General features: G+C 44.0%; 1 protein-coding gene across 2 annotated transcripts in view; it reads left to right on the top strand.

The window, feature by feature from the left end:
• Window positions 1-14,201, top strand: part of LOC121575480 (inter-alpha-trypsin inhibitor heavy chain H3) — a 47,098-nt gene extending 32,897 nt beyond the window's left edge. Inside the window, exons 15-24 of one of the 2 annotated variants that reach the window (XM_041888597.2) lie at window positions 2,627-2,662; window positions 8,768-8,797; window positions 8,922-8,972; window positions 9,060-9,128; window positions 9,257-9,325; window positions 9,519-9,626; window positions 9,774-9,948; window positions 10,293-10,441; window positions 13,651-13,732; window positions 13,899-14,201. In XM_041888597.2, coding sequence (XP_041744531.1) covers window positions 2,627-2,662; window positions 8,768-8,797; window positions 8,922-8,972; window positions 9,060-9,128; window positions 9,257-9,325; window positions 9,519-9,626; window positions 9,774-9,948; window positions 10,293-10,441; window positions 13,651-13,732; window positions 13,899-14,013 — 884 coding nt within the window. In that variant the 3' untranslated portion in view covers window positions 14,014-14,201. The remainder of the gene's footprint in view (window positions 1-2,626; window positions 2,663-8,767; window positions 8,798-8,921; window positions 8,973-9,059; window positions 9,129-9,256; window positions 9,326-9,518; window positions 9,627-9,773; window positions 9,949-10,292; window positions 10,442-13,650; window positions 13,733-13,898) is intronic. The other variant, XM_041888598.2, reaches the window with a different exon arrangement.
• Window positions 14,202-14,268: the final 67 nt, after the last annotated feature.

Below are 14,268 nucleotides of genomic sequence, written 5' to 3' on the forward strand. Positions count from 1 at the left end.
CCCGCAAGGTCCCCCTGCTCAAGAAAGCACATATACAGGCCCGTCTGAAGTTTGCCAATGAACATCTGAATGATTCAGAGGAGAACTGGGTGAAAGTGTTGTGATCAGATGAGACCAAAATGGAGCTCTTTGGCATCAACTCAACTCGCCGTGTTTGGAGAAGGAGGAATGCTGCCTATGACCCCAAGAACACCATCCCCACCGTCAAACATGGAAGTGGAAACATTATGCTTTGGGGGTGTTTTTCTGCTAAGGGGACAGGACAACTTCACCGCATCAAAGGGACGATGGACAGGGCCATGTACCGTCAAATCTTGGGTGAGAACCTCCTTCCCTCAGCCAGGGCATTGAAAATGGGTCGTGGATGGGTATTCCAGCATGACAATGACCCAAAACACATGGCCAAGGCAACAAAGGAGTGGCTCAAGAAAAAGCACTTTAAGGTCCTGGAGTGGCCTAGCCAGTCTCCAGACCTTAATCCCATAGAAAATCTGTGGAGGGAGCTGAAGGTTCGAGTTGCCAAACGTCAGCCTCGAAACCTTAATGACTTGGAGAAGATCAGCAAAGAGGAGTGGGACAAAATCCCTCATGAGATGTGTGCAAACCTGGTTGCCAACTACAAGAAACGTCTGACCTCTGTGATTGCCAACAAGGGTTTTGCCACCAAGTACTAAGTCATGTTTTGCAGAGGGGTCAAATACTTATTTCCCTCATTCAAATGCAAATCTATTTATAACATTTTCGACATGCGTTTTTCTGGATTTTGTTGTTGTTATTCTGTCTCTCACTGTTCAAATAAACCTACCATTAAAATTATAGACTGATCATGTCTTTGTCAGTGGGCAAACGTACAAAATCAGCAGGGGATCAAATACTTTTTTTTTCCCTCACTGTATATATACAGTGGGGAGAACAAGTATTTGATACACTGCCGATTTTGCAGGTTTTCCTACTTACAAAGCATGTAGAGGTCTGTAATTTTTATCATAGGTACACTTCAACTGTGAGAGACGGAATCTAAAACAAAAATCCAGAAAATCACATTGTATGATTTTTAAGTAATTAATTTGCTTCTTACGGAGCCACTCCTTAGTTGCCCTGGCTGTGTCTTTCGGGTCGTTGTCATGCTGGAAGACCCAGCCACGACACATCTCCAATGCTCTTACTGAGGGAAGGAGGTTGTTGGCCAAGATCTCATGATACTTGGCCCCATCCATCCTCCCCTCAATACGGTGCAGTAGTCCTGTCCCCTTTACAGAAAAGCATCCCCAAAGAATGATGTTTCCACCTCCATGCTTCACGGTTGGGATGGTGATTTTGGGGTTGTACTCATCCTTCTTCTTCCTCCAAACACGGCGAGTGGAGTTTAGACCAAAAAGCTCTATTTATATCTCATCAGACCACATGACCTTCTCCGATTCCTCCTCTGGATCATCCAGATGGTCATTGACAAACTTCAGACGGGCCTGGACATGCGCTGGCTTGAGCAGGGGGACCTTGCGTGCGCTGCAGGATTTTAATCCATGACGGCGTAGTGTGTTACTAATGGTTTTCTTTGAGACTGTGGTCCCAGCTCTCTTCAGGTCATTGACCAGGTCCTGCCGTGTAGTTCTGGGCTGATCCCTCACCTTCCTCATGATCATTGATGCCCCACGAGGTGAGATCTTGCATGGAGCCCCAGACCGAGGGTGATTGACCGTCATCTTGAACTTCTTCCATTTTCTAATAACTGCACCAACAGTTGTTGCCTTCTCACCAAGGTGCTTGCCTATTGTCCTGTAGCCCATCCCAGCCTTGTGCAGGTCTACAATTTTATCCCTGATGTCCTTACACAGCTCTCTGGTCTTGGCCATTGTGGAGAGGTTGGAGTCTGTTTGATTGAGTGTGTGGACAGGTGTCTTTTATACAGGTAACGAGTTCAAACAGGTTCAGTTAATACAGGTAATGAGTGGAGAACAGGAGGGCTTCTTAAAGAAAAACGAACAGGTCTGTGAGAGCCGGAATTCCTACATACTTATGTCATGCAATAAAAGGCAAATTAATTACTTAAAAATCATACAATGTGAATTTCTGGATTTTTGTTTTAGATTCCGTCTCTCACAGTTGAAGTGTACCTATGATAAAAATTACAGACCTCTACATGCTTTGTAAGTAGGAAAACCTGCAAAATCGTCAGTGTATCAAATACTTGTTCTCCCCACTGTATTGATATCCTTTAAAAAAATATATTTCCCTTTATTACTTTCCAAACCCACCACCCATTCCCTAATTGAAGTAAACTAGTGAACAACAATGCTTAGGCCTCTACTTCCAGCTTATACATACTATATACATTTTATGGACACTGTCAATTCTACAATAATTATATTTTGTTTGTTTTTACTCCTGAACTTCCTCTACCCTCAACCTCTACGATCATTTTCATGATGTCCATCCGGTTTGCTTCTACATGCCTAATCTTTCTAACTGTGCTCTTTCACAAAAGCTCTCAACCTATAACCTATATATGTTTTACAAAAGTTCTGAACCCTTCTATTCTCATTGTTTCTACAGATTGTAAATTGAAAATAAACATTTTTGCTAAAAGTATTATTATTTTATTGATCGATTGACTATGACTTTTCAGATCACCCAGGAATGCTATCTACAATGTTAGCTTCAGGTAAATATTGCAATCCTTTAGCCATTCTTGGACCTGTGTCCAAAAACAAGCTACAAATGGACAGTACCAAAACAAATGATCTAATGATTCTGTCTCTTCGCAGCAAAATCTGCAGAGCTGGGAAGATTGTATCCCCCATATAAATAAGATTCTATTGGTAGCAAGAATTTTGTATCATAATTTAAATTGAAAAACTCTAAGTTTTGAATCCGGCGTCGTTTTGCGTATCAGTTCAGAAACGCTATGCCATGGAATCGGTACGTCAAAATATCTTCCCATCTAAACTCAGCAAAAAAAGAAATGTCCTCTCACTGTCAACTGCGTTTATTTTCAGCAAACTTAACATGTGTAAATATTTGTATGAACATAAAAAGATTCAACAACTGAGACATAAACTGAACAAGTTCCACAGACATGTGACTAACAGAAATTGAATAATGTGTCCCTGAATAAAAAGTAACAGTCTGTATCTGGTGTGGCCACCAGCTGCATTAAGTACTGCAGTGCATCTCCTCCTCATGGACTGCACCAGATTTGCCAGTTCTTGCTGTGAGATGTTACCCCACTCTTCCACCAAGGCAAATGCAAGTTCACCTGACATTTCTGGGGGGAATGGCCCTAGCCCTCACCCTCCGATCCAACAGGTCCCAGACGTGCTCAATGGGATTGAGATCCGGGCTCTTCGATGGCCATGGCAGAACACTGACATTCCTGTCTTGCAGGAAATCACGCACAGAATGAGCAGTATGGCTGGTGGCATTGTCAGTTATTATTATAATTTTATTTGTATTTTTTTGTGGCGCCAGAGAAGATGGCTGCCGTTTTACAGCCCTCTAACCAATTGTACTATTATGTGTGTTTTTTCGCGTTGTTTGTAATTTATTCTGTACATAATGTTTCTGCCACCGTCTCTTATGACCAAAAAGAGCTTCTGTATATCAGGACAGCGATTACTCACCTCGTATTGGACGAAGATTTTTTCTTGAACGAGTTGGACGCAAAGGATATCCTACAGACACCTGACAAGGCCCAAATCCCCGTCATTCGCATGAGAAAGAGACGGAAATATCGTGGATGTAGGTTGGGGTGCCTTGTAAGGATCGACGGCGAGCGAGTTAACTGCCTCTTCCATCAATCCTATTAGCCAATGTTCAATAATTTGAAAACAAATTGAATGACCTAAGATTAAGGTTATCCTACCAACGGGATATTAAAAACTGTAATATTTTATGTTTCACTGAGTTGTGGCTGAACGACGACATGGATAACATACAGCTGGCGGGATATACGCTACATCGGCAGGATAGAACGGCTGACTCTGGTAAGACAAGGGCTGGCTGTGTATATTTGTAAACAACAGCTGGTGCATAAAATCTAATACTAAGGAAGTCTCGAGGTTTTGCTCGCCGGAGATAGGGTATCTCATGATAAGCTGTAGACCACACTATTTACCAAGAGTTTTCATCTATATTTTTCGTAGCTGTCTATCTACCACCACAAACCGATGCTGGCACTAATATTGCACTCAATGAGCTGTATAAGGCCATAAGTAAACAGGAAAACGCTCATCCAGAGGCAGCGCTCCTAGTGGCCGGGGACTTTAATGCAGGGAAACTTAAATCCGTTCTACCTAATTTCTACCAGCATGTTAAATGTGCAACCAGAGGGAAAAAAACTCTAGACCACCTTTACTCCACACACAGAGACGCATACAAAGCTCTCCCTCGCCCTCCATTTGGCAAATCTGACCATAACTCTATCCTCCTGATTCCTGCTTATAAGCAAAAACTAAAGCAGGAAGCACCAGTGACTCGGTTAATAAAAAAGTGGTCAGATGACGCAGATGCTAAGCTACATGACTGTTTTGCTAGCACAGACTGGAATATGTTTCGGGATTCTTCAGATAGCATTGAGGAGTACACCACATCAGTCACTGGCTTCATCAAAAAGTGCATCGATGACGTCGTCCCCACAGTGACCGTACGTACATACCCAAAGCAGAAGCCATGGATTACAGGCAACATCCGCACTGAGCTAAAGGATAGAGCTTCCGCTTTCAAGGAGCAGGACTCTAACCCGGACGCTTATAAGAAATCCCGCTATGCCCTCCGACGAACCATCAAACAGGCAAAGAGTCAATACAGGACTAAGATTGAATCGTACTACACTGGCTCTGACGCTTGTCGGATGTGGCAGGGCTTGAAAACTATTACAGACTACAAAGGGAAGCACAGCCTCGAGCTGCCCAGTGACACAAGCCTACCAGACAAGCTAAATTACTTCTATGCTCGCTTCGAGGCAAGCAACACTGAAGCATGCATGAGCGCATCAGCTGTTCTGGATGACTATGTGATCACGCTCTCCGTAGCGGTTCAACATTCACAAGACCGCGGGGCCAGACGGATTACCAGGACGTGTACTCCGAGCATGTGCTGACCAACTGGCAGGTGTCTTCACTGACATTTTCAACATGTTCCTGACTGAGTCTGTAATATCAACATGTTTCAAGCAGACCACCATAGTCCCTGTGCCCAAGGACACTAACATAACCTGCCTAAATGACTACCGACCTGTAGCACTCACGTCTGTAGCCATGAAGTGCTTTGAAAGGCTGGTCATGGCTCACATCAACACCATTATCCCAGAAACCCTAGACCCACTCCAATTTGCATACCGCCCCAACAGATCCACAGATGATGCAATCTCTATTGCACTCCACACTGCCCTTTCCCACCTGGACAAGAGGAACACCTATGTGAGAATGCTATTCATTGACTACAGCTCAGCGTTCAACACCATAGTGCCCTCAAAGCTCATCACTAAGCTAATGATCCTGGGACTAAACACCTCCCTCTGCAACTGGATCCTGGACTTCCTGACGGGCCGCCCCCAGGTGAAAAGGGGGCCCCTCAGGGGTGCGTGTTCAGTCCCCTCCTGTACTCCCTGTTCACCCATGACTGCATGGCCAGGCACGACTCCAATACCATCATTAAGTTTGCCGACGACACAACAGTGGTAGGCCTGATCACCGACAATGATGAGACAGCCTATAGGGAGGAGGTCAGTGACCTGGCCTTGTGGTACCAGGAGAACAACCTCTCCCTCAACGTGATGAAGACAAAGGAGATGATTGTGGACTACAGGAAAAGGAGGACCGAGCACGCCCCCATTCTCATTGACGGGGCTGTAGTGGAACAGGTTGAGAGCTTCAAGTTCCTTGGTGTCCACATCACCAACAAACTATCATTGTCCAAACACACCAAGACAGTCGTAAAGAGGGCACGACAAAGCCTATTCCCCCTCAGGAGACTGAAAAGATTTGGCATGGGTCCTCAGATCCTCAAAAAGTTATACAGCTGCACCATCGAGAGCATCCTGACTGGTTGCATCACCGCCTGGTATGGCAACTGCTCTGCCTCCGACTGCAAGGCATTACAGAGGGTAGTGCGTACGGCCCAGTACATCACTGGGGCCAAGCTTCCTGCCATCCAGGACCTCTATACCAGGCGGTGTCAGAGGAAGGCCCTAAAAATTGTCAGACTCCAGCCAACCTAGTCAAGCGGTAATGGAGCGCCATGTCTAGGTCCAAAATGCTTCTCAACAGCTTCTACCCCCAAGCCATAAGACTCCTGAACAGCTAATCATGGCTACCCGGACTATTTGCAATGCCCCCCCACCCCACCCCATCCCCCTCTTTTACGCTGCTGCTACTCTGTTTATTATTGATGTATAGTCACTTTAACTCTACCCACATGTACATGTTCCCTCAATTACCTCGACTAGCTGGTGCCCCCGCACATTGACTCTGTACCACTATCCCCCTGTATATAGCCTCTCTACTACCATGACGGACCCTCCACCTCCATATCGATCCCGCTCCAGAGTACAGGCCTCGGTGTAACGCTCATTCCTTCGACGATAAACTCGAATCTGACCATCACCCCTGGTGAGACAAAACCGCGAATCGTCAGTTAAGAGCACTTTTTGCCAGTCCTGTCTGGTCCAGCGACGGTGGGTTTGTGCCCATAGGCGAAGTTGTTGCCGGTGATGTCTGGTGAGGACCTACCTTACAACAGGCCTACAAGCCCTCAGTCCAGCCTCTCTCAGCCTATTGCGGAGAGTCTGAGCACTGATCGAGGGATTGTGCGTTCCTGGTGTAACTCGGGCAGTTGTTGTTGCCATCCTGTACATGTCCTGCAAGTGTGATGTTCAGATGTACCGATCCTGTGCAGGTGTTGTTACACGTGGTCTGTCACTGCGAGGATGATCAGCTGTCCGTCCTGTCTCCTTGTAGCGCTGTCTTAGGTGTCTCACAGTACGGACATTGCAATTTATTGCCCTGGCCACATCTGCAGTCCTCATGCCTCCTTGCACCATGCCTAAGGCGCGTTCACGCAGATGAGCAGGGACCCTGGGCATCTTTCTTTTGGTGTTTTTCAGAGTCAGTAGAAAGGCCTCTTTAGTGCCCTAAGTTTTCATAACTGTGACCTTAATTGCCTACCGTCTGTAAGCTGTTAGTGTCTTAACGACCGTTCCTCAGCTGCATGTTCATTAATTGTTTATGGTTCATTGAACAAGCATGGGAAACAGTGTTTAAACCCTTTACAATAAAGATCTGTGAAGCTATTTGGATTTCTGCAAATTATCTTTGAAAGACAGGGTCCTGAAAAAGGGACAATTCTTTTTTTGCTGAGTTTATTTTGCAAACTATATGGGACGGCTGTCAATCCTTTGGTCCTTTGGTGCAGAATGTGTGTTTGTAGTTGGACAGAATGGAAAGAAAAGAACTACAGTAAAAATATACACTCACCGGCAAGTTTATTAGGTACACCACCCCGTTCACGAAAATTGATCGCTCCTACAGACAGTGAGTCACGTGGCCGTGGCTTGCTATATAAAGCAGGCAGACGGGCATCGAGGCGTTCAGTTACTGTTCCATTGAACATTAGAATGGGCAAAACAAGTGACCTAAGAGACTTTGAGTGTGGTATGATCGTCGTTGCCAGGCGTGGCAGATCCAGTATCTCAGAAACGGTGCCCTCCTGGGCTTTTCACGCATGACAGTATCTAGGGTTTACCGAGAATCCAGTCAGCGGCAGTCCTGTGGACGAAAGCAGTTAGTTGATGAGAAAGGTCGAAGGAGAATGGCCAGAAAGGTCGAAGGAGAATGGCCAGAAAGGTCAAAGGAGAATGGCCAGAAAGGTCGAAGGAGAATGGCCAGAAAGGTCAAAGGAGAATGGCCAGAAAGGTCAAAGGAGAATGGCCAGAAAGGTCAAAGGAGAATGGCCAGAAAGGTCGAAGGAGAATGGTAAGAATGGTAACAGGCAGGCCACAAACAGACAAATAACGGCGCAGTACAACAGTGGTGTGCAGAACGGCATCTCGGAAATGCACAACTCGTCGATCCTTGTCACGGATGGACTATTGCAGCAGACGACCACACCGGGTTCCACTCCTATCAGCTAAAAACAAGAAGAAGTGGCTCCAGTTGGCACGCGATCACCAACACTGGACAGTTGAGGAATGGAAAAATATTGCCTGGTCCGACGAATGCTGTTGCATCATGATGATGGCAGAGTCAGGATTTGGCGTAAGCAGGTATGAGTCCATGGCCCCATCCTGCCTGATGTCAACTGTACAGGCTGGTGGCGGTGGTGTAATGGTGTGGGGAATGTTTTCCTGTCACATGTTAGGTCCCTTGATACCAATTGAGCAACGAACGTTTCAGACACCTTGTAGAATCAATGCCCCAAAGATTTCAGGCTGTTCTGGAGGCAAAGGGGGGTCCAACCTGATACTAGATGGGTGTTCCCTAATAAACTGGCCGTGAGTGACTAAAACCGGTATAAATAGTATCAAGATCAGTGGGATCAGGTTTAGATTAGTACATTGATTTAATCAAATCAAATGGACATTAATTTAAAGTGTAATTTTTCAAACAATTTCGTCACAATACACTTTTACAAACAAAACAAAAAAGATGAGGAAGAGAGAAAAAAGGAGTAAAGGGGAAAACCGTCAAATCTACAACTATAAAGAGATACTACATCAGTGCATTCCCCCAGCACTATTAACTAAATGAACTTTCCTCCTGTCATTCCCTAGCTGGTCTTTCCCCAAAACAAGGACTAAGAGGCAAGTGTGTCAAGTTCAACTGCTGTGAAAGTGTAGTGCAGAAGAAAACAATATCCGCAATGATAGAATTCTGACCAATTCCCCAAATTCTGTGATGAGTTTTACAACTGCTCCTGCTTTACAGGAAATGCTAAGGAATGGGCCATGGAAAGAACAGTAATCCCGGCAAGACACGGCAAGTGACTCTCTTTCCCCTATATCACAGCTGTACTTGTTGAACATCAGTTTACGTGTGCTCAATTTGTGTTGTTTTTTGTCATAGGCTTGATGTTTCAAACTTATCATGATGTTGGTCATGGCATACAGCAGTCACATCCTGACTTTGTCCTGGGTAATTCTTCCACATTAAAGAAATCATTGTTTGATATTTTGTGTGTCTGTATCTGTGTGTAGGATTATTTGTGTTCATGTTCTGACTGTGTGTAGGACTCTCTCTGTGAGTTTTCTCTCATGTTACAGGTTCAGAGTCTTATGATCCTCCACAAACTCGCTCAATTAAAACTACAATGAGAACTACAACTACAACTGGTACTGCAATATTTATGTCGCTCTCAAAATGTATTTTTCGTGTATTTAAGATGTTGTATACGGTTTTCTCACAACCTAAGTATCTTACGCTCCCTTCTGCATTCTCTTTATCTGTCCCTCTCCCTCTCGCCATCCCTTTCTCTATTTTCTCTCTCTCTCTCCCTCTCTCTCTCTCTCGCTCTATCTCTCTCAGTGAGTCCTCTCCTGAGGTTCTTGTTGCCGGCTGAGGGTCAGGCTCTGCCACTGTGCTATGACATTCCTGCGTCTCTCTCTCTCAGACTGCTAATGGACCCCAACAATGGTGACTTGACCTTAGAAATGGATTCTAATTTTAAATTAAAATTGTATTTAGTTCATTAATTCATTCAATTGTTAATTGTCCTGTCCTCATCATCCACTCACTCCTCAAACATTGTTGAATGAATGAACGGTGTCCGTCTTTCACCAGAGTTGTCTATGAACGGTCAGCTTGGACAATCAGCCAGTGCAGGCTACCAGAAGATTGTGATCCATTACAAAAGTGATCAACATATTGAGTTCGACACCACTGGCATCACTTTCAACGATGGACAGAATGCAACATACTTCTACTGGAGCCTGGAAATCAACCACGAAACAGACAAGTGCTGAATCATATACCAACTACATACTTTCTGATAAAAGTCATTTTGTGCTATTGTTTTGTTTCTGTGATTAGAATTCTGCTTTTGCCTTTTGTGCAGTGCTAGGTGTTTTATGTTTTTCAGCCTGGTTAAACCAAGTGAAGTGAGACAATAGTGAGCGTAGCGTTCAGTCTGGTTTAGAATGTAGTATTGTGTGGGGACATAAAGAGCTCTAGAGTGTATATTACTAAAGTTGCATAATGACTGGAATTGTTATACAGTAGCTATATAGGGTACTTTATAGGGTGGTGTTTTTCAGATGATTGAATTGATACATCGGAGTCTTGTTATGTCTCTTCCTGCAGTGTGTCTCTGTTCCTAAGGGACAGGGAGATGGATGTCACCATAGCGTCAACACGGGTCATCATCATGTTCTACAAGAGGAATGGAATCAAGTTCCTGTGGCCCGTCCTGAGGCAGCGCACAACAGGAGACAACATTACCGGGATCATGGGTGAGTGAAACATAATCAGTCACTCCACTTCATGTTCTTATGGTCTATTCAATAGTCATGACATCTTCTCTTTGTTTCTATATGTGATGGGACACTTTTGAAAACAATATTTGTTTTGATTTTTGACATTAATTGTTTTGTATGACACAGATGAAAGTATGTTATTTAGTGACGCGGTATAATATAATATATGATAACATATGCCGTTTAGCAGACTCTTTTATCCAAAGCGACTAATAGTCATGTGTAAGGGTTGGTGTGAGGTGTGACCCAGGTGTGGTGGAGGATATACAGTAGGCAGTATGCAGAGATGGTGAAACAAGGATCTTTACTGGTGGTCCAGAAGCCAAAATACTAAATAACAGACTTATCACGATAAAAGAAAGACGGAGCAAGTACAGTTGAAGTCGGAAGTTTACATACACCTTAGCCAAATACATTTTAACTCCGTTTTTCACAATTCCTGACATTTAATCCTAGTAAAAATTCCTTGTCTTAGGTCAGTTAGGATCACCACTTTATTTTAAGATTGTGATATGTCAGAATAATAGTAGAGAGAATGATTTATTTAAGCTTTTAGTTATTTCATCACATTCCCAGTGGTTCAGAAGTTTACATACACTCAATTAGTATTTGGTAGCATTGCCTTTAAATTGTTTAACTTAGGTCAAACGTTTCGGGTAGTCTTCCACAAGCTTCCCACAATAAGTTGGGTGAATTTTGGCCCATTCCTCCTGACAGAGCTGGATTAACTGAATCAGGTTTGTAGGCCTCCTTGCTCGCACACGCTTTTTCAGTTCTGCCCACAAACCTATAGGATTGAGGTCAGGGATTTGTGATGGCCACTCCAATACCTTGACTTTGTTGTCCTTAAGCCATTTTGCCACAACTTTGGAAGTATGCTTGGGGTCATTGTCCATTTGGAAGACCCATTTGCGACCAAGTTTTAACTTCCTGACTGATGTCTTGAGATGTTGCTTCAATATATCCACATAATTTTCCTTCCTCATGATGCCATCTATTTTGTGAAGTGCACCAGTCCCTCCTGCAGCAAAGCACCCCCACAGCATGATGCTGCCACCCCCGTGCGTCATGGTTGGGATGGTGTTCTTCGGCTTGCAAGCAAACCCCTTTTTCCTCCAAACACAACGATGGTCATTATGGCCAAACAGTTCTATTTTTGTTTCATCAGACCAGAGGACATTTCTCCAAAAAGTATGATATTTGTCCCCATGTGCAGTTGCAAACCGTAGTCTGGCTTTTTTATGGCGGTTTTGGAGCAGTGGCTTCTTCCTTGCTGAGCGGCCTTTCAGGTTATGTCGATATAGGACTCGTTTTACTGTGGATATAGATACTTTTGTACCTGTTTCCTCCAGCATCTTCACAAGGTCCTTTGCTGTTGTTCTGGGATTGATTTGCACTTTTCACACCAAAACTACGTTAATCTCTAGGAGACAGAACGCGTCTCCTTCCTGAGTGGTATGACGGCTGCGTGGTCCCATGGTGTTTATACTTGCGTACTATTGTTTGTACAGATGAACGTGGTACCTTCAGGCGTTTGGAAATTGCTCCCAAGGATGAATCAGACTTGTGGAGGTCTACCATTTTTTTTCTGAGGTCTTGGCTGATTTCTTTTGATTTTCCCATGATGTAAAGCAAAGAGGCACTGAGTTTGAAGGTAAGCCTTGAAATACATCCACAGTTACACCTCCAATTGACTCAAAATATGTCAATTAGCCTATCAGAAGCTTCTAAAGCCATGACATTATTTTCTGGAATTTTCCAAGCTGTTTAAAGGCACAGTCAACTTAGTGTATGTAAACTTCTGACCCACTGGAATTGTGATGGAGTGAATTATAAGTGAAATAATCTGTCTGTAAACAATTGTTGGAAAAATATTTGTGTCATGCACAAAGTAGATGTCCTAACCGACTTGCCAAAACTATAGTTTGTTAACAAGAAACTTGTGGAGTGGTTGAAAAACGAGTTTTAATGACTCCAACCTAAGTGTATGTAAACTTCCGACTTCAACTGTAAGTCTCCAAAAACCATCTGACAGCCAAAATACGAAATACTACCTAAGAGTGAAACAAATAACGAAAACAGGGAGAACACTTCTCAAGCACCTGTACATAGGTCTCCGATCAGACACTGAGTAGTACTGCTGGACATAGAGAAACTAGCAGAGAAAACTGAGCAAGGGAACACAGGAAAGTGAGGGCATAAATACACTGGTGAACAGGTAGACACAGGTGACACCAATAGGATAATGATTAGTCCAGACTGTGAGTGAGGAGGTGCCTAAGGTTGTCGGAGGATAACACCTAGTGGGTTGCTCCGGAACTGCGACCCCCTCCTGTAACAGTCAGGTGTGCATACATTTTACGTATGGGTGGTCCCGGGAATCAAACCCACAATTCTGGTGTTGCAAGCGCTATGCTCCACCAACTAATCTACAGAGGACCACTCCTGAGCTACAGAGGACCATCTCTTCATAATGGCCTTTTGGTTTATGGTGACAGTTCAATCGAGTACAGGCTTAACTGAATGACAACAGAGACAGAATATAATAATACATTTGATTGAATAGTTTGGGGTAGGCCTTGTCTCTGAGGAATGCTCCTCAGAGCCAGATGCTGATGACAGGTTGCCCTATGCTGGGCAGCTGGCATCGAAACCCCACTCTCTAGGGGAAAGGAGTTCCAATGACGGGCCTTAAGGTTATTATGCTGTTGATGGAAGGTCGTTGGAAGACTGTTGCTGCAAAACAACAAGTGGGAGACACAAGGTTTGAGTTGACATATAAATACTCCCCTAGATTCATGCCCATTGGTTAAAAGAAAGGATAGTGATCATTGCACAAATGAGCCAATAGGTTAATCAGCAACCGTGGTGCAATTGCTATAGTGTGCCATGCTTATAGGTTGAAGTTTAATAGGTGAATGACAATCCGCACGCTTGCTAATAGGAAAGGAGGAAGAGTGACGTGACGCTAAACTGATAAGGTAACATTATGACCTATAAATACCTGCCACGCTGACGAGGTAACATTATAGAAACTACCATATAGAACACCTGCTATGCTGATGAGTGAGATAGGAAGCGATGTGAATTATGAGTTTTCTAGATGAATGAAAAGTGATGATCCATTCAGACCTTCCTTTCTGATTGAACTTTCGTAACTACATTATTTGTACTGTGTGTTGCAGCCCGTCCACCTGTTGCCTATGAGGAGGTCCAGGGAACAACAATGAAACTTAAGATTCAGGACAAAGAAGTAGACGTCTCCAGGTAAGTTGAACTGTCTATCAGACACAAACTGCAGTGATCTGACTGGTCATAGGTTGTGTGTGATACTACTGTGTATCTATATCAAGGATGTGTATTTGGTATTCTGTTTATGCTATTATATTAAGAACCTTGTTGTGGATTGTGTGTGTGTGTGTGTGTGTTGTAGGGACTCTGCTGTGGATCTCAGTGCTCGCTCTGCCCCCACCGTGGCATGCTGGTTGCTGCCGCTTCAGTCTGCCCTACAGGGGGAGCTAGCTGACTTCACCGTCACACAACTCTAACTGACCATGTAGTTGCTCCCACCACCAACTCATGAACACTAAACATACAATAATTGTGTTCTAGAATTAAGAAGAGCAACAATTAAGACTGAGGTTTCTTTATATAGTTCTAGGAGTTCACATAATAGCACAACTAAGATCTCCTGTGACCAATTCATTGTAGAATAAATATCATTTTCTGAACAGTTTGACGACTTTTGTGTTTGCATTCCACCCTCTTCAATGCTGTCTTTCTGACGAAACTCAAGCTGACAG

Source organism: Coregonus clupeaformis, chromosome 10, assembly GCF_020615455.1.
Source record: "Coregonus clupeaformis isolate EN_2021a chromosome 10, ASM2061545v1, whole genome shotgun sequence".
In the NCBI taxonomy this organism is placed as follows: Eukaryota; Metazoa; Chordata; class Actinopteri; order Salmoniformes; family Salmonidae; genus Coregonus; species Coregonus clupeaformis.